Below are 21,255 nucleotides of genomic sequence, written 5' to 3' on the forward strand. Positions count from 1 at the left end.
TGGATTAATTGGACATATAGATGATGTCGAAGAGGAAAAACTTGAAAATTTATTCGTCTATGAAATGCAGACAGATTATGTCGGCAAGAGAAAATAATGTTTATTGTACCAAAATGATCGATGCTCATGTATGCATCCAAATTTTTGGTGCTATAGTGTAATTAGATTATGTTCCATTGATTCAAATTCGAAAACCTTCTCAGAAGATCAGGCTTGGATGAATTTATTGGATACCTTGAAGATGACAGAATGAATAATGTCAATTTAAAGGACATTTAGGACACAGACGTTATTAAAAAGAGCCTCGTTTCTGAACAACACAACGTGGTAACTAGGGCACCAATAAGTCACCGTCTGCGGACATATAATTTGTACAAAAAAACTGACAGAGCCGGATGGAAAGCCTTTTCTTGTAATCTAAGCTCTACGAAAATGTCCTGAATTGGTTGTGTTGATAAGAACGCTTGAGTTCTCAATATCCCAAATAGGCAGAAGTAATCGAAAGATGGAGCTGTCTACAGACGTTCTTTTAACGCGACAATGGACCCCCGTGTGCCCTAGCCAAGGAAGTAAGTAAGCTCCACATACGAGAACATGATTGCAGTAAGTAAGTAATTACCCCAAAAAGGAAACTATTATCCAGATCTGTCTATGCACATCATTTATGAACAGCCCCTCAAAAAACTCAACATGAGCTTTCATGTCATTTATTTTTAAAATTGTTACTGTGTAATTTACATTTGTATCCCATTTCGATGCTTTTTATGAAAGAACCTTGAAAATATTCTTATCAATGTTTTTAGCGCATTTTTCAAAGGAAGTGTAGCTTAATAGTACACTTTGTTCATTACCCGCCGGAGCCTGATTCCTCAAACATTTGCAAAGCGAAGCTTGGCTTACCCGCTGGATCTTGATCCCTCAAGCATTTACCAAGTTAACCTTGGCTTACCCGCTGGAGCTTGATTCCTCAAATATATTGTTCGTCTGGTTGCAAAATCTTGCTAACCGCACCATAAAAAAGTGAAAAATGCATGAAAAATGATAATTTTGTATGAAAAACTGCGCTTAAGAGACTCGATAAGAACGAGTATTTCTGTTTCCTCATAGAGTCCCACGATAATGGCAAACTCGTGAGCATAAAATTCATAAATTTATTGTATGTGACTCACAAAAGAAGCAATGAATCATCATTATCATTTTTATTTAATTTTTGAAAAAAAATTACATAACGACATGAGCAGAACGAGACAGTCTTTAAATAGAACATTATTTTGATCATTTCACAGTTCAAAGCTTACGTCTGTAGAGCTGGAAATGTACATGGAAAAATATTTTCAGAGCTTTTTTTAAAATGAATTTTATTTATTGTTGATGTTCACATTTATTGTTGTGCTTTTAATGGGGTTATGATTGGATTTTATATGTTGACGTTCTGGTTCGCAGCATAGCAGACACTTTTCATCTTTGGGTCATATGTCTGGCTCATCATATCGTGTCTAAACACATCGGTAAATTAGAAATCATAAAATTATTTCCAGAATTTAATATCAAGCTCCAAATTGCAAAATGTGGGTACAAGGAGACGTTCACTTGTTACTTAACTGTTAATACCAGTGTTGTAAACCTTACCATTCCTGGTCCGATTAAGGGCTGCCACCTTTCAAACGAAGGGTTTTGGATAGGCTTTTTTATATTCTTTAAAGTGCTTAACTCGGTGTATTTAGCGGTATTAAGGGAAACCACGAGACATTTGGTCAGTTTCGGAGTCAAACTTCGACCAAAGTTGGACATCATTTTCAAACGACTATGCTTTATTGCTGTGAATATTTCAAAAATTAATATTATGTATTTCACATACCATCCAACGCATCAACATTGTGGCTCGTTGGGTTTCAGCTTTAATGCAAAATTTAATATCATTAATCCTTTTAATGAATAATCTGTCATTAACTTTGCATTATTACTGAAATAATTACTTCTGCAACAGACATTCCTATTAAATTTTGAAATTAAAGTTGTCTGAGGTCGTTCACTTGTTACGTCACCTCCACACTTCCCACAATTGTTGCAAATTGTCCATGCGAAAAATTTCATTTTACACTTATTTCAAGCCAGTGGTGGACAACCTATGTACCGCGGCACTCTGGAAATGCTATGAATCTAGGGTTTCCAAAACCGGGAATTCCAGTTCGCGATTCTCGAAATTTCACGGGAACGGGAATTCTGGAAACTCTACATGAACAGTATTGACTCAGCCAAGGCTTACCATCAATATGTACCGTAAAGTATACAAGGTTGTCCACCACTGGTTAATGCTGTAACCATGTCTGTTACATAATCAAAGTCGTTCACTTATTACATAACGCAAATAATCAATATTTTGACTATCCCATCATTCCAAGTATGCCTACTTAATAAATGAACGAGGCCCGTAAATGAACGACTCTTCAGAAACATCATCCAAAACTTTTGATACTCTTGATAGTCGAGACTATGTATGTGATAAATTTAAATGAGATTTTGATCAATATACCTAAATAAATTATTTAATCCAATATTTATGTTGCATCATTGTATTTCCATCTAATGACGTCTTATGTTTACTGTATAAATAAGCAGGGTAGTCAATAATTTAGTAAACAATTTGATTATTGTCTAGATGTCGCACTTATTGAATGAGAAAATTTAAATTGGATTGCATATTTTATGGGATTTAACTGGTTAAGATTAGTAGACAGTAAGTATTGAGGACTAATTTTATTCGATCTATATTAGTGAGTTTCGACAGGAATTGAGGTTATGTTGATGCAAAGCACTGAAAGCGGCAGTTCTAGTTGTATCCAGATACAATTCATGTTCAAATTTCCACCCACACCAATCCTCAAAATCTCAACATTCTCAAATCAAATTCAATTTCGGTAAGTCCAATAACAATAAACACGCGCTTCTTCTTCTTATTTATGCTTCTTCATGTAATATAGGCTCGTAAAATAAAGTTATTTACATGGAATGTTACAGCCGAAATAGCTGACATATTTGTTATTATTCAATGATTCACACACAGAATTCCTCAATGTTGACATCTCAGTTATTGTTATAGTTATGTCGATGAGATATTTTGGAACTGATAATAAACTTTTTTATGCGCATTTAGTTGAATTCTTATCATTTAATATCATCGTCCTTTTTCATAAACTTTTCAGACAGAAATTATGCTTACGTTTACTGTTTTTTTTCTCTCATCTTGTACAAGCTGAGGACTTAATGTCTATTTAAAAATGTTCTGAGAAGTAACAGAAAGGGTTCATGTTGATGCTCGCTCAAATGTAAGGAGATATGCACAGAATCATGATGAAATTTTGAATTTTTTTTCTTTCTTGGAAATTAATTAAACTTTTTTTTTTTGCTGGTCCTTTTCATATCCAAAAGGGTTGTTTTGAAACAAAATATCAAGTCACACAGCACAATTGAATGATAAAAATTTGATTGCTGTTTTTTTACATAATTTTGCTGTACAAAAAGCTATTTTGAGGATATTTTTAAATGCTGCTATTGAATTCATTAATTAGGGTATTTTGAGGAATGTACAAATGGTATTGGAAGCCTTACTGACTTACTTCTTTGGCTGTGGTTCACGTGAACTCATTGCCACGAGGAGAGAATGTTTAAAGTTGGTTCTATCCTTCAAGATCATCTGTCAATTCGTAGAAATCATTATTCAATGGTAAATCGCATTAGTTTCTTGGACGTGACTCTGAATTGGTCCTAGATTTGGTTTAAACACAGCAGCAAGCCAGAGTCACGATTGATTAATCGACTTTTTTATTTTAGGCACTGAATCAGACCTGAGTAGCACAAGTCGGTTAATCGATTCAAAGTCTTAAATATCAGACCGGCTATTTGGTAGAGTAAGCATTGGCGTATGCTGCACTGGTTATTTTTTGAATTCTAGTCGACTTGACTTGTTGCCTGTAAAGAAATACTGTGACCAAAAATAAATTTGACCTGACCTCCAACATGCACACCTGTTAACCTGTCGAGCAACTAGTTCAAGCTGCATCTGACATGATTTTCTAAGCAAAATGCATATGGATTATGCATATCTTAGTCAAATATCATAAATGAGTCACTCATAAGCCCCGCCTCCTCTCTTCTCCCTTAAGTAAGATAAAACTAGATTTCGTCAGCTTTATCTCTCAGAAGCATAACTGATTAGATCTACCTAAATTATGCATGACATGCAAATTAAGTCTCATAAATTCAATTCATCATAGAAGCCATAAAAGAAATCCTGTCAAGATTGTTCATCCCTTGACAATCACTTTCTTTTCCTGCTCCTTGCCTGCCGATTACACACATGAATCATGAAATTTGATAACAAGAATAGAGGCACATCATGTGAAGGAAGAAGAAAAAAATTCACAAACTCAATTTCAATTTCAGTTTTGTGTGTAGCTTGAGACAAATAAGATCTTGATGCTAAGTGCTTAATATCAACCAAAGTGAAAGAGATTTTGTTGGAAAGAATAAATTAAAGCAAGAAAAATGTTATTTGGAAGTTGTTGTGGTTGTGATTTAAGTTTGGTAAAAGCTGGAATTGCTGTGGGTTTGTTGGATATTATCTCAATGATTTCCCAAATTCTTCTACGATGGAAACACTTTTCGGGTATGAATGGAACAATTTGTGTTAAGGAAATGAATTAATTTTTTTTGGAACTATTTCAGATGATTTTTCAATCATAATGATATCCATTGGAGTCTTCTCAATTGCCATGATTTGTGTTATAATCCTTTTCCATGGAATTATTCAAGTATGAACTTTTTCATCCAATTTTTTAAAGGCTTTAAAGAATTTATTTTTTCAAATTTATTTTCCACTTAAGATGAATAAATCACTGCTGCTTTATTGGATGGTTGTCGCATTTGTTAGGATTTTCCTTATGTCACTCTTCTGTGGAATGATTCTCTACGTCAAACCCAATGAGCAATTTTTCTTTGGCATGGAAGTAATTGGATGCTGTAAGTAGAAGAAACTTCTTATTTTTTTTTTGTAGGATATGATAGAAAAATCTTAGTGACATGCTGGAAAAAAAAATAAATATTGGAGTGAAAATGAGGATGGAGATTGGCAATTATATCAAGTGACAAATGTATTATCCAGTGCTAACTTGGATATACTTTGTTACAATGATTTTGAAAAGGTGTTTTAAGCTTATTTGTGATCAACTGTCTGTCTGAATTGATATTCGAATGGGATTATCGGTTTCTTTAGTTTCTAGCTTTAAGTAGCTTTATTTAGTTAATGAAAATCTTGGTAAGTCTATACGAAGGTATCCTTGCTATAGGCTTGCTTAGAATTGTGGATTTGATTTAGGTTCCCGTTTAAATTCAGACTTGGTCTCTGTTGTGCCCCTATTATTAAGGGTTCCAGCTATTCAAAGAGTAAGTACATGAAGGTAAAGACGGAGCACTTTGATCACGATCACCTCTGTTACCAGTCACTTGATATTTCTTCCAATTATAGTTTCGGACGAAATGTCACAAAACTCCAGACCTTAATGTACCTGAATACACCTAATATCATCAAATATGACCGACTGCCATATTTTAATTCCTATATATCTTCCACTAATTAATGCATCATTTTTTCAGTGATCCTAATCTACAGCTTATTACTCATTTGGCAGCTATATTATGAGATGAGAGAAGGAGATAGTGAAAATACAAATTTATTGAAGGATGAAGAAGCTAATGTAAATTAGTTAGTAGAAGAATAAATATTATTTAAGACTATTCTGTAAGATAATGGAAGTGCAGCTGTTTTCATTTTGTGAATGTTTGAATTTTTTATGAATTTTTAGTGGATATTCATTAAGTTTGGTTGATGCTTTGGTGATTTGTTATCACTAATATTCTTTATAGTGGTTATGGATAAAGTAATGCAGTCTGCGACGAGTGGCAAGCCAAGAGGGATCGTTTGGTCTTTAACGATAGGAGGCATTTTCGAAGCTCTCAAATATCGAGAGATCCACCAGCATTAGCAAAGCCTTGAAGTACTGCTTTATGTTTGCGAAACCTGGCTTGCAGAGATACAGCAAAAGTTTCGAAATTGTCGGAGCATGGTTCCAATAAGTAAGTAAGTTGGGTGATTTACGTCACTAAATTCTCATAAAACATGCAACTAAGGAAAACTGCACAGCATGACAAGTCTATTGCCACAAAATAATGTAACAAGTAGGTCTATTTCCATCAAAATCGTCAGATTAATATCTTAATCCGCTCGACTTCTGTTCGATTCGATTTAGCATCTGCTATTTGAAACTGGATAATTTTTTTTCTGTGATAAAACTATTATTTTTTTGAAATAAAACGAAAGCAGATTACAAGCATGTAAAAAAAATGAAAAGTCTATTTATCCAGTTTAGATATAGCATTGGAGGAGTTAAAATGTATTCGGAGGTTTTTGGATATCAAATTAATTTAATTTTCTGCGCAATTTGTGTTGCAATTTGGGATATAATTCACATATTCATTGAGTTCTATGAGCGCTATGAACGATTGAAATTGTATGAAAGTTTTGAGAATATTGGATGTTTAAGTGACTTTGGAAAGCCACATTGTGTAGCGGTACGTGCAGCAGAACCTAAATCGTGGACCAATTTATTCAAAATTTCCTTAATTCTAGATAATAACTGAACTATGCGTTTACTCAATGGATCTAGTATTCTGTATATGTCTAATTTTTGGAGCAGCTGCGGTGAGTCTATTAACAAATCGTTGAGGCTTTTGTGGATATAATTAATTATATTGTTCTCCTCATAAACATCAGATGAAAAGGGTGTGGGTACTTGCTTGGATCGTTCTATCAGTTTATCATCTCGTCGATTTTCTTCTCTTCTTTACACCATTTTATGGTGAACCATTGCCATTGAACGTTGTTCCATTAATAATGTGGGCTGATATCGGTAAGCCACCTTACTTTATCCTGTGGTATATTTCTTTATGTCTCGTCTTTTTCAGGCGTCAGCGTTTTGGGATTGCTGTTTGTTATCTATTTCTTAAAGAAACTTAATGATCGACATATTCAAGGAGTAACAAGAGAGCGCTTAACAAATGTGGAAGAGTTTACTGGTGTTGATTTCGGGGCGTATTGAGATGCATTTAATCGATTATTCTATTTGTAGCACGTGCTTTGGAAGTAGTGGATTGATAATGTATTCATTTTGATGCAGTTTTGCGGAAGTTGATGAATAATTACATTGAATTTTAGCTTGCTTAGGTCGTTGACCTTCAGATTTGTTCAAAAATCAATGATTGCTCAGCAAAATTTCAAATTTTTTATAAAATCACTCGGCAGCCTACAAAAAAATCAAATTTTGCAATTTTTTCCTTCAATCTAAAGCAAAACTGCTTCAAAATGAATTATTTACATCCTTGCCACTTTTTTCAAACAAAATATATCAACCATAAGTTTCACCTAATCAGTTTTATTAGTTATAATAGCAAAAAACTTCTCGAAGTGGAGAAAAATCACACAAAGTATTAAATTCAATTCTTAAATATCCGTTTAACTTGTTCTCAAACTTAATTTAATCTGAAACGAATTACTGATCATTTATATACTTAAAATGCGTTCAAATCACTTTTTTATTAAGTAAATATTCACTATCTCCAATCGTCTTCTTTTTTGGTACTGTATGTTTCAAATAAAATTTCATTTATTTTTATTTTCCATTTCTGTTCAGTCTTTGTTTTCCCAAATGCAATGAATGAAACATTTTCAATTTACCGTTTAATATTACATTTACAATAAAAAAATAAGCGAGGAAGAAGAAGTGCAGAAAAATTTTCATCGTCGTTTGCTGCTTTAAAGAAATTTTTCTTCTCAAACCAGATATTCTCAAACTGTTTCCGACTTCTCTCTTTAAGAAACAAGAGATTCCAGAATTTACATGTATGCATCGTCTCACATATACATTATATATATATATGTCATGTTTTCCTAAAAGGTTATCAATAAAATATTTTTTCAATTTATAAACTCTCGACAAGCATCGATGCTCTCAATATTTATATATTATATGATTTTTTTATTTTGTCGTTCCTTTTTAGTTCAAAATTCGATTGCTTCGCGTAAAGTGTTGAGTTAAAGTTAAGTTTATTGATTTTCGCTTTTTGTGCTTAAAACAAATTTATTTCCCGACGACAACGACGACAACGAAGACAACACAAAGGGTGAAAAAGGCAGCGACTTTTTTTTTGTATTCTTCATCCTTCGCATCTTCTTCTGATATTATTCGAGTCTCGAGTAATAGAAAATAAATCAGATTTCTTTGTATGAAGGAAGAGAGAGAAAAAAGCGACATAAAAGATGATTTATTACGATGAGAGACGTGCTGTACACCAAGAAGGGTGCCTGTCCTTGAGCTGTAGTGGCAAATTTATTGCCTTTATTGAGCTATTGTTTTATGTTTTCACATTTTTCTCACTTAAAAATTATCTCAATTGTAAGTTCAATGAATCTCCCGAGTGATGCATGACTTTTTTGGGGGATTTTTGATTGTTGCTTGAAAAAAGATGCTGTCAATTGTCGAGAATTTTGGATAATTTCAAGCTAGATACTATGAATCCAGCCGTGTTGGCTACTCTAATGTTGTCTGGTTCAGGTAAGTGTCTGCACTAGAGTCGGATCTCTAATTTCGCAATTAAAATTGACTATCAAGGCAATCTTACGTCTCATCGTTAACTCTCGTACGACGAACAGATTGTACTGTTCATGACAACTTTATACAATACGCAAAGCAATGACTGTGCATCTAATACAAGTTCTAGTTATTCAAGTGACATACCATGGTCCATGACCGATATTCTGTCATATCGCTGCATTAACGCAAAGCATCTCAGAAATCGTCAGGTTATCTAAGGTCCAACCTTTAAAGTAATTCCCCAAAAATGTCATGCATCACTCGGTTAAAACTTTCAAAACCAAAATAATAACAAAAATGTAAAATCATTCTCAAATTGATAGTGGAACAAGTAATTATTCTCACACTGATTCTCACAATCTTATCAATGATGGCACTGGCATTATTTGTGGGTTCAAGTTTACATGATCGAATGTACATTATACCCTGGATGTGGACAAAATATTCAATTATCTTTCTTCAAATAATTCGATTTATTTACCTTGTGATAGAGCTTGCTGGTACTGAGAAAAATCCCGCTGGTGTTTCGCCTATTTTTGAGTTGCTATTTTTAGGTAAGGATGAGAAATGATTCTTGGAAATATTTTTTTCATTTCACGTGTTGTATAATTTAATTAAAAATGAGATTGGATGGTGGTTTTTGCGCATTTTCTTGTAAAGTTCAAGGAATTGGAATATTGAAGCGGAAATTAAATGTAAAATTCCCATCTCGAGATTGCTTAGCAATTCCGGTTTCTGTTAATTATCGTGATTTTCATTACATTCAGCGATATTTCAAGCACGTTGACTGCATACTTTATGCTTTTGATGAAATTTTGTCACTTTTTGTTCATAAATTGTTCAAATTTTAAATGTTTTGAGTTTTTGTGTCATTAAACTTATTTTCAACACTCTTGCCACTTTTTTCTATCCACAGAAACTCATAAATAATTCCAATTCCTTCTATTTTTCTTAAAATTCAAGAAAAACTTTTTGAGGTGGGGAAAATTTTTAACAAAAAAATTCAAATTCCCTAATGACCGTTAAATCTGTCAAACAAAGTTATTCTCATCATTATTCCAATATGCTCTCTACTCAGCATTACATAGTAATGAAAATCGACAGCTGATAATATTTAAACAAGGAAATGCGTCTTTAACTACAACAAATCAATAAAAAAGCAATTTATACTAATTTAACTTCTCCATCCATAATAATTCTCATCTTCATATTTTTCATTTCAGGCTACAACGTCTTCTCACTTAGCATAATACTTGAACTTATTGAGGAAATTGAGCCATATACATTTAAGAGATTTCAGTACCTGAGGGTATAAGACACGCATACACGCAAACAGTACTGCTGTACATACTCCTCCCGCTCCATATCTTCATGCTAATGTTCCTTCGTGCTAGCACAAGGATATTCCCATGTCTTAAGACACAAGGAAGGAAATACATCAAGAAAAAAAAATTTCATTTCACTGATAACGTAATGTTCACTCACTTCCATTACATGAATTTAAGAGGTGCTTAAAAATTAGGTCATAAGGAAGGAAATTGGCAAGACTTGCAATGTTACACGCAAAAAAAATTTACATTTTAATATCAATGAATGAAATTTATTTTGATTACATTTTTTTTTCTTCTTATATCATCTCCCACCCACCCTCCATCCATCGTGCCTCGCTGCATTAAATTTAATATTTTTGCAATTCAAATTTTCTTGTTTTTTTTTTTTTGTTGCTGTCGCGTTCCTGCTTTGCCATTCTCATTTATATTTGAGTGATTGCATTATAAATTATATTGTGCGAAATGAAAATTGTATCATCAATCTAGCGATCATCATCTCATTTTTGTTATTTTATTTGTGGATATCTTTTTGTGAATTTTTAAAGCAAATTGTTCTGTATCCAGTTTTAATAGATTTAATTGAGTTAATAATGAACAATAAAGTATGGTGGATTTATATACATAATTATGAATTGTTTTTGGGGTGAATAAATTGAAATTGTAATCTAGAATCCGTTAAAATTTTGAATTTAAGTTCAAATTAAGCCTGATTGAAAAATTCAAATTCTGAAATTCCGTTAAATTTAAGTTCAAATCATTCGAGGCTTTTGAATTCAAATTTCAAAAAGCTGATGCAAAATTCAAATATCAAAGAACCGTTACATTCAAATTCAGGACATTTCTCACTCCGACATCCTCAAAACTCCTTCCCAATATTATTATTCATCCAGCAGACTTTAAAATTCAGTAAATTATGTGATTGATGAGTTAATCAAGTGAGGAAAAATGGGAGCAGTGATACCGAACATTAATAAACTTAATTAACATTATTTTTCAATTTCGCTTATTTTTTTAAAAAACATAAATTCGTGTAATTACGCTTTGTGTGATAATTATGGAGACTCTTGACATTTTCGAGAATTTCTGATATACTGTTGTGATTTTGTAATTAAATTGTGGCAATTTTTTTCAAAATTTCTTCCTGACTGCTCGAGCTTTTTTGAATCATGTATTTTTCATCACCATGAAAACAGAAATGAAGGTAAAGGATGAAATAAAAGCATCAACAAAGCATTAATAAAATGTTCACGGATGGTGTTTATATGTATGTGCAGATGATGCTTCAACGACCTACGAATTGTTGCTTATCATTTTGAGGATGATTATTGCTGCATATGTAGGGAATGTTTGCTATTGTTTGGAATTACTATGGAAAAGCAGAAGCTGTAGACTGGAATGGTGAGATAAGAGGCTTAAAGCTGTTTTTAATTTAAAGCTTAAGACAGTTCCAATTTAAAGTCGGTTAAACGAAATTTTTCCACCTGAAAAAGTTAATTTTGAATCATTCACTCAGGATAGTTCAAATTTTATGTATTAAAGCTTTAAACTTCTTTAAAAAGTGGCAAAATTTAGATAAAATAAGTTTCAAGCTTCTTAGCTCAACAGAACTGACAAATTTAATCTTGATAAGTTAGTCGGATAATCGATTTTTTCTCAAAAATCATCATTCTTTGATGAATTCATCTAAAAATTCCAATCAAAGATTGAGATACAATAAAGATGAGAAGTGTGAAATAAAGTAAATAAAAGAACTCTTCATTCTTCACGATTATTTCATTCACATATCGATTTTCGCTTAGGGAATCGAACTGAAATTGATAAAGTCATTTCATAAAGCATAGCAATATATTTCCAAAAAAACTTATTTCCTACAAACACATAGGAGAATCCCTTATTCATTCTATGCAAACATTTTCAGCTTTTTTTGCTTGCCATTCTTTCAAATGAAATTACAAGCACATTTCACCATATTTCTTCCTTCAAAATCTCATTTTGTGTACTTTTTCCCTTCTATCATCAATGATAAATTTAACGAGAATGTGAAAAAATTGGTTTGAGTAAATGACTTATGGTTATAGCCATGTGACGGCGTGAATTGTCAGTAAATAATTTTATCCAAATTGAGGCAATGATTTGGATGAGGAAGTCGTAAATGCTGGAAAAATTGTAAATTGTGTGAATAAACGGGAGATAAATGTTGTCAAGGTCATGGAAAAACATCCATGCAATTCAATTCTTTCAGATTTTTCAACGTTTATTTTTCAAAATTTTAACGGTCAGTTCAATTTTTGAAATTTTTGAACTTCAAAGCTTGCTTTCATTTTAAATCAAAATTCGTGAATTTTATAAAATTTAATTTTTTTAAGTGAATTTAAAGTTAATGTGTATAAATAATAAGTTAAACTAAACATAAGTGTCTCATTGTCAAGTCTGTGTTAAAAAAATTAAGGAAAAATTCAATTTGGAAGTATTATTTTCACAAAAGATTAAATTAATTATGCCAGTAAATACAAGAGAATTAATTGAGGCCATTTCAATTGTTGCTGACAATCATAATATTCGTGTAACAATTAAATCAAGTCTCAAAGCTTCGTGTACAACAGCTGCGTCTACTTTCGCTGGAGGAATGGTGAATTAATTAAGAAAATTTGAAATTCTAAGGATTAATTTGTAATGAATAAATTAATTACAGCTTTTTGGACCTTTGGGAATTCCCCTCGGTGCTATCTTTGGTGGATTACTTGCTTATGCTAGAACAGAAGGTAATTTGATTTCTGTATGTATTCCACATTGAATTTAAAGTAATTAAAATTTTCTATGGATTTAATTAAATCTTGGAATTAAATTTAATTCGATGGATTTGCTTCAATTTAACATTTATGCATGCAATTTCAAGTAAAGTTCTTGTTGAAGATATTGATGTAATGCATAATTAATGTAATTTTAGAGTTTAAGTCAGTCGGTACCATTATTCGAGACGAACTATCGGAAGAACAGAAGAGAGCGCTCTGTCAGCACATTATTGAGGCATTCAATGCAGTTCGGGGAGATGAAATTGCTTCGCTAATTTATTTCATTACTCAACCCGGTCAAATTCAAGCTACTGCTATTAAGCGAATTGTTCAATTTTTCATAGAAGAGATGCATATGAATGTAGTCAATTAGTTTGATAAGTTAATTAAGATAAGCTAACATGTAAAAGCGTCATCGTTGTAAACTTAAGTGAGTACACAGTAAATTCCCTATTTGTCACAATCATCTTCATATCAAAATGTATGTTTGGGTACTTCCCAAGTTTTCAATTTCCAAAAGCTTCACATTATTTCGTTATATTATACGGGTTATGAAAGATCACTTAAGTAGTCTTATCTGTTCAAATAACATTCATGGATTTAAAGCATTGCTCAATTTCGTTTATTAAATCAGTTCTGTTTTGAGCGTTTTGCTAAAAAGACTTCTTTGCAAATTCTTAAAATGCTGAAATTAATTTTGTTTTTTGGAATATTCACAACTTTTGTGAGTTCTGAGAACTTCAATAGTCAGTGCAGGAATCAAAATCCTGGAGTAGACGTTGCATTTATTCGTTTGGGAAAATACAGTAAGGAAATTGGTACTAAATATTGCAAATTTTTTATTAATTATCAAAATGACTAGGAGGTGATGATGATGAAGGATATGAGTATCAAAAAACTTACTTCTTATCACGATATCTAAAAGCCGATTGGGGACAAGCAAAGGCAATATGCAAAGCATTTGATCTAGACTTGGCATCATTTGAGACTATCACAGAAGCTCATAATTTCCTGCATATGTGTGAGAAGAGCGATGCTATTCCATCATCTAGAAAGGTTTTCTATTTAACTGACGGAATGACAGTAACACCAAGGTCAACAAAGAAAGACAATTGGTTCTGGACCAATTCTGGTAAAAAGATATCATATGATCTTCCATGGACCGGTACTCAGCCTGATTTCAGTCATGGATTTGAATATTGTCTGTCAATTGGAAGAGTTGGAGGAAATGATACTTTAGGCTTTAATGATTATACTTGTGTGTCTGGTGTTATTCCTTTTATATGCCAAAAAGTTGATTTTTATATCCATTAAGGTCTAAAATATGCAAATAAAGCTCCAAGGAACTCGATACAAACTCCCATCCAATTCAAAAATCATAAAATTTTTATTGCATTTCAAATTATTACCGACCTCGTTACATAAATTATTAAATTCAATCAATCAGGAGTAGGCAAGTAAAGCAATAAATGCCTCACATTTCAAATTTAACGACCTTGCCTTAAATTGCCAAAAAAAAAGAGCCAACGAATCATCTTTTTTACAATCCTTAAAAAATGGTTTATGGGAAGAAGTTTCAATTGCTGCGATAGAAAAGAGATACAGGAAGGAATCCAAAAAAATCAATTTTGTTGAAAATGGCAAAAAAAAAAGTCTTGAACATGAAACATTCTTGCAAGTGTGGTTCAAAGAGGATGTACAGTAAATATTGTAAGACGTGCATTTTAGCTGTAAAAACATAAGATCAAAATCCTGGACAAGAAGGATGAAAATCAGAGCCGCAGAGAATGTTCAGTTCGAACTTATTCTTATTCTGCGGGATGCAGAAGGAAAGGAAGAGTTGGGAAGGTCTAACCTTATGATGAAGACGATGCTGTTAAGAATATATGCAAGAAGTGCTTTTAGGACTTCGTTGGTTCTACCAAGAAAAAGACTTCTATATAGAAATAAATAGGGGCTTTGACCCCTAAACCCTCCCCATCCCCTAAATACGCCCATGGTCAGTTGAAATACCGATTTAGCACTAAGCCAATCCAAGGTCCAACTCCGTTTTATATTAAATTCTATCATAAATGCAATTTTCTCATTCACACTTCCATAAAGCTCAATAATTGCACTAAAAATATACGAGACTAAGATGAAGTGAAGCGAATTTCACATTATAAATATTAAGTCGCATGCAATATACTGAACAGTGTAAAGCAAATGTTTATTCATTGTAAATTTATGTTTCATAAACACTGTATATTTATGATTTTATGCTGTGTGTGACTTGAGTGTTCACTAGTGCCTTTTTTTATGCACACAGCTTCTGCTTTTGCTGTTAAATATATTTTTATTATATCATATATACGAGACAGAAAAGAAATTTATTTTTTATAGAACCGGGAAAAAAAAGGAATAAAAAAATGTTAAAAAATTTTATCATCATTTGACGAATTTACAGTGTCATTTTTTTGATAGAGGTCGGAGATGCATTTTCCATCTCCTATATAACAAATTGCTTATATTTCTTTTTAATAAATAAAATGAAAATGTATGTCAAAGAGCTCCCAGAGATACATTTGTAATGTTTACTTCTTCCTCGCAATCTATCTGTTGCAACCTTAAGCTTATTTGCATAAGCAACGAGGAAAAAACTTGTAGAGACGAGAGAGAGAGTTGCTATCTTGATTGAGTGAATAGAACGCAAATTCTATGGATTGGGTTCGTGACTTGTGTTATCTGAGTGGGATTTATGAAGTTTAAATTGAGTTTGGTGAACTATCAAGGTTGTAAATTAGGAAATGGTTCGATATCTAGTTAGTCTGTTGTTATTGGTGTAGTTGAAGCATATTTTATGGACTAAACTGTTGAAAGTACGAGGATATATGCTTAAAGGTGTCAAATTCTGTCTGTTAGGTGAAAATGCTGGTTTTCCCGCGCATTTAGGCTTGTAAGCCACGCAATACTCAAACTGCAGATCAATTTAAACCAAATTCCATTGGATATCTCCCAAACAACCCCAAACTGAACAACATCCATTCCACATTTCAAGCTACACTAAAATTACGAAAACTTCTTTGCATTTTAAAAAGCAACTCATAAATAAGTAGCATTCATATCATGAAGGAAGCATCTCAAGAAGCTTAAGGAGGCAAAAATTTAATTTCCTTAATGGAAACTACAGACTACAGAAAAATGACTGTTTTATGAAAATGTAGCAATTGATTGATTTGCTGCTCTTTTCGTTGTTTATATCTCCCACTTGACTCTATGTGCATCAATTTGGAAAATTGTATTATTTAAATGTCCATAAATCTGATTATTAATTTATGTTCCATAAATTATCTCATTTGAATGTTGTGAACCTTAATCAGGCCTTTTTATGCTGGAAATCAGTTTTTAATCATGTTATCTGCAATATTTCGTATTTAAGGTGCAAATGTTGCATATTGGATTGCAATGGGAAGTTGATTTGGAGAATTTTTGATGGTATTGTGTCTGAATGGGAGATGCAGGGTTAGTTTCACCATAGAGTGCTTTTGGAATGAATCTGGATGCGTTATGACTGATTGAATGAATGAAACGAGAGTTTGCATTAAGTGTAGCAGTTTATTAACGTGAACTAAGAATTAGGCAACGTAAAATGTTAAAACGGGTCATGAGTGATGTAGTTGGAATGATAATAGAAACGAGAGCTGTAAATTCATCGTAGAGGTCTCTTATGGAACGGACCTGGATGCATTTTAACTGACTGAATAATTGGAACGAGAGCTTACATTAATACTTAACCAAAAAAGGTAGTTTTCAATTAGCTACTACACATCAAAACTGCAATTAGATTATGCGTTGTATACTTGAGCTTATATGTCCATAATATAGATTTAAGAATTATTGTTAAGGATAAAATCAGCCGTAGGCTATTTTTGAGACACGAGCTGAGGTAGACAGACGTTTTTGAATCTAGTTCCGTCCTGGTTTTGACACATGAATATTGACAGTACAAACCAAAGCAAAAGTCGTTGCCTGTTTAAATTTTTTCACCCGTAATATTATCCTCCCATAACCCTATCATTCCCACATCCACACAACAGCAAAAAGACAAAAAATTGATGAATCATCAAGATTAAAAATTTTCGTGTTTTATAAATGTGAGAAAAAAAAGTTGTTCATTTAATTCCACCTATGGACCTCAACAGATTCGCATTACTCGTGTAAAAATTTATCACATTTTTTTTACATCACTGAACTTTCACCTCAACAATAATGATCATAATAATAATAATGATGATAATCATCCATTCATCCTCCCTCATGTATAGTCTCTTATGTATTGTAACATAAATAAGCGCACGCAAAAACCAACTGAAAATCTGAATAAATTAAAAAAGCTGAGGTCAGTGAATAAACCAGTAATACATGAATTAAAGCAACAACAACAAGTATTAAGCATCATAAGGGAGAGAGTAAAAAATTCAACTTCAGCCATTTTTTGGCATTATCTCGCGTCAGTCGAATGGTTGGCATAATTTATTTTTACATACATACCAAAAAAAGATCGTGTCAGTGCTGTAAATGGAGAAAAAATTAAATTACAATTATTTACGCGTAGAGAGATTTAAAGCATGTTAAAGGGTAGATGAATATAAGTTTGTTACGTAAATTAATGTTTTGTTGCTGCATGCTACACAAAAAAATGAATTTCGTAGTAATCTACATTAACACAGGCAGGACCTGTTTGTGAATTAATGAATGTCAACTTGATTTTATTTACTTATTTGTTGCATATTGCTGGAGGGAATCGATTGGACATTGATTTAATTGGATACGTTGAATATATTTACATAGTTTTGTAATTTCTGCGAAATCAAAAATGAATTTAATTTTAAATTGAGGAATTTGGAGGCAAGCTTGATAAATAATGCATGAATTTCTGTTGAAATTTCAATAAATTGTTGCCGTAGTCGAGACATTTTCGGGATGAATTGTTCATACAGCATACCGTGTTTGCTAGGGCACTACAATGTTACCGTATTAACAGTAAGACGTGAAGCTGACCGACGGCACAGTGACGGCTGATATCGCGATCCCATCAAAAGAAACTCAACATGAGATTCTACAGCTTAGACTCAAACCTCAGTTAAAATTCCTATTTAATTCCAATAAGAACTTAAAGGGACGTTTCTGAGATTCTCAAACTTAACCTGTCCCAATTCTTATAGGATTCTAATTCCATGCCTATTATTTCGACAACACTCCTTGAATTAATCGAAAGATCGTAATCTAGTGAGATTCGTACTCTCCATCCTCACAATAGGAAGGTGTCAAATTTCCGGTCAGTTGACCATCATAAATCCCTTCTTCTCACTCTTACAAATTTCCCTATACATCTCACTTTCGAAGCAGTTCACACAAATATCCAAAAATCCTTCAACAAATATTGCCACATGCTTCCATCAATTTATCAAGTGAACCATACGCTTCAACAATCGCCTACTCTACATAAACACACTCACATTACAAGCGATTTTTCACTCGAAAAAGTGAATAGGTCAATGTAATAAAATCGCTTACAGTGCGATGACACGAAAAATAGGAAATGTTCACCTTCAAATACGACTGTAAGCTTCTTTCATCCTCTGAATCAATAAATTTTACGGCATGTCGAAAGAAGATGCGCGTTGATGTGTTAATAATCTCAGTTCTGGCATCGACATAATCTGTCAACTTTAATGGCTGCACTTTTCGATTTATTGGTGTGTGTATTTGTGGATGAGTGGATATGGAAATTTTTTGAGATTTGTTATCTGCTGGAGGAGTTTTTGAAGGTTTAAAGGAGTATGTTCAATGTCCAGCACCAAAAATCCTTTAAAAAAACAAGAAAATAACAATAAAAATTGCGATAGTCCGGAAATTATAATAGCCAATTCACCAGATGGTTATTATGGAAAGCGATGAAGAAAGACAAAAGAAGCTTTAATGGCATTTGGTTCATAATTTATTGCCCTCATAGGATGGAAAATGCTGAGCTAAGCAAAAGTTTGAATATTTTTTTGTTTGTTTCTGTTTTGCTCTTTCACATCCTATATATTTTTTTACAAATGTAGTACACAATGAGGAGCTTTCTATTTAAAGTATATGGAAAGTAAATCAAAGAGTATGGATTTATGGGTAGACATGTGATGTATGGATGGTTGGGTGACTATCTGGTTGTTGAACGTTGAATATTGTGCGATTATGGAGATTAATCTCAAGTTCTGGATTAACTGTCAGATTATTGATAGTTCCAGGTAAAAGCTATTAGTGACAAGACTACTCAAATGGCACATGACGGAGAGGGGACAATAAATACTACCACAGGCTAGCAAGACTCTGATTCAATCATTCCATGGTTTGTACATTCCGCACTAGTAGATCAGACAGATAAATCGGGCAAGAACAGCGCCTGGTCAGGTTTGACATGCTGATAAAAATTCAAAATCCATACTCCAAAAGCTTCTAGCCAGTTTATTGCCCTTTATTAAGTCAGATTAAGTTCAAAAATTCATACAGTGAACATGATCACCTATCAAATCCAAATAACGATCCATCGACCCATCCCACAATATCCATTTCCAATTTATCTCAAATTTCACTCCAATTCTCCAATAATATTTCTTATGTCAGATCATTTCATATTTATTTCCGCACGATTTGACTTTAGTGACCTTCTCAAGCTCAAAAACTTTCTAGACAGCCTTAAATATTACAATGTAAGATGATGTAGGCAAGATTCATCGTTATTAAAAATCCATTTGATTTCATGCTTGTATGTTTTGAATGCAACAATCGATATTCGTACACATATTGGCATAGGTTTTAGTGGAACAGAAAGGAAAATCCTTGATATAAATATCGATATAAAAAATTGCATGTTATCGCGTGCATAGAATATAAATCGTGTGATTGGAAACATCTGGCAATAGTAAATGGATATGGGAGGTGGATATGATTTTTGAATTTATTTTTATTTTGCAATGTTGTGTATCTATGTACAGGCAGTGATTAAAGTTTGAGTTTAAAAAGTTTTTAAATATTGTTGGGAATTTTAAAGTTTTTAAATTAATTTAAAGTTTTTATAAGAGCTCTGTTGCTGAGTTCTTGTGGTAGTTTTGTGTCAATTCCTAAAATTTTGAATTTGAATTTTTTAAAATTTTGAATTTCTTCAATTTAAAATTTTCTTGAATTTGAAAATTTTTTCTTAAATTTGAAAATTTAAAATTTTCATGAATTTGAATTTCTTAAATTTAAAATTTCTTAAATTTGAATTTCTTCAATTTAAAATTTTCAAATTTGAATTTCTTAAATTTAAAAATTTCTTTAAAATTTTCTTGAATTTGAATTTTTAAATTTAAAATTTTCTTAAATTTGAAATTTTCTTAAAATTGAAAATTTCTTAAATTTAAAGTTGTCAAATTCCTAATTTTTTAAATTTGAAATTTTTATCTCAATTTCTCCACAAGAACACACAAAATAATTGAAAAAATTCAAATGAATTATTTTCGGTTAAGAAAATTTTCTTCTTTTCCCATTCAACGAAAGTTTCTCTTTCCAATTCTTTCGGATCAAGTCGCAACAACAGAAGTAGCAAGTGTTCTATGAGCTCAAAATCCTTGAAAGTTTTCTTCTTGCGTGTGCTTAAAAATTGTAAGAAGATGCAAAATGAAAAGAAAAAAAGAAAAAAAAATTAATGTAAAAAAATTAAAAAATTTCTTCAAGTGGAAAAATTGCTGCTCGAAAAGTTTCTAGTGTTCTTGTTGTTTATTCTTTCAGCGATAATTAGAGATTTCATCAAGGAAGTAACTCTTCTTTTGACGTGATTAAGAATTTTTTTTTCTTTTTCTTCCGATGATGAAAGTGGAAAATTCTTTTAATTTAAGAGAGTCAGCTTCTTTATATAGCTTCGGGGGTCCTGGGTTTGAATAATAATTACTTACTTGAATTCAACAAATTTAAATCCAATTCTTTGAATCTTTAAAGGAAAAAGTAAATTTAATTAAAATTTAGTAATTTATTTTGAATAATATCGAATTTATTCAAACCGAGGACCCCCTTTGTGTAAGAAAGGATGACATAATTAAATTAATCTAAAATGCTTACATCGAGTTATATCACAAGAATTGTCAGAACAAACGCTTAAAATGTACGTTAAAGAGAATAAGGTAGAGAACCCTAAATAATTTACTAGATCTTACCCCTTCCTCAATCCTTCTATTCCTTCAACCCTTTAAATCTACTCAACCAATAATAATTCACAGAATTCAACTTCTAAGGCGTCAACATCGAATTTCGAAAATCCACAAACTTTTTATCAAAAAAAAAATTTCAATTAACGAAAAAGAAAATTTTTATAACTGTCAAGATGCTGTAATCATAAGTCATGAACAGTAAGAAAAACTCAAATTT

General features: G+C 32.1%; 2 protein-coding genes and 1 long non-coding RNA gene across 3 annotated transcripts; all 3 read left to right on the plus strand.

Moving 5' to 3' along the window:
- Positions 1-6,443: 6,443 nt before the first annotated feature.
- Positions 6,444-8,042, plus strand: LOC139093286 (uncharacterized). Its single transcript, XM_070643968.1, has 4 exons — positions 6,444-6,627; positions 6,686-6,757; positions 6,830-6,965; positions 7,021-8,042. Exons 1-4 carry the CDS (start codon positions 6,448-6,450, stop codon positions 7,152-7,154), a joined length of 522 nt encoding a protein of 173 aa, XP_070500069.1. The 5' UTR covers positions 6,444-6,447; the 3' UTR covers positions 7,155-8,042.
- Positions 8,043-8,128: 86 nt separating this feature from the next.
- Positions 8,129-11,120, plus strand: LOC139093287 (uncharacterized). The gene is made up of 3 exons (XR_011544675.1): positions 8,129-8,507; positions 9,029-9,259; positions 9,929-11,120. It is a non-coding gene; the product is annotated as an uncharacterized lncRNA (long non-coding RNA).
- Positions 11,121-12,454: 1,334 nt separating this feature from the next.
- Positions 12,455-15,268, plus strand: LOC139093226 (protein Nazo-like). Its single transcript, XM_070643875.1, has 4 exons — positions 12,455-12,665; positions 12,729-12,798; positions 12,984-13,634; positions 13,691-15,268. Exons 1-3 carry the CDS (start codon positions 12,534-12,536, stop codon positions 13,199-13,201), a joined length of 420 nt encoding a protein of 139 aa, XP_070499976.1. The 5' UTR covers positions 12,455-12,533; the 3' UTR covers positions 13,202-13,634; positions 13,691-15,268.
- Positions 15,269-21,255: the final 5,987 nt, after the last annotated feature.

The sequence above is a fragment of the Chironomus tepperi genome, unplaced genomic scaffold (assembly GCF_022539635.2).
Source record: "Chironomus tepperi strain 1889 unplaced genomic scaffold, CSIRO-AGI_Ctep_v1 contig_335, whole genome shotgun sequence".
NCBI lineage: Eukaryota > Metazoa > Arthropoda > Insecta > Diptera > Chironomidae > Chironomus > Chironomus tepperi.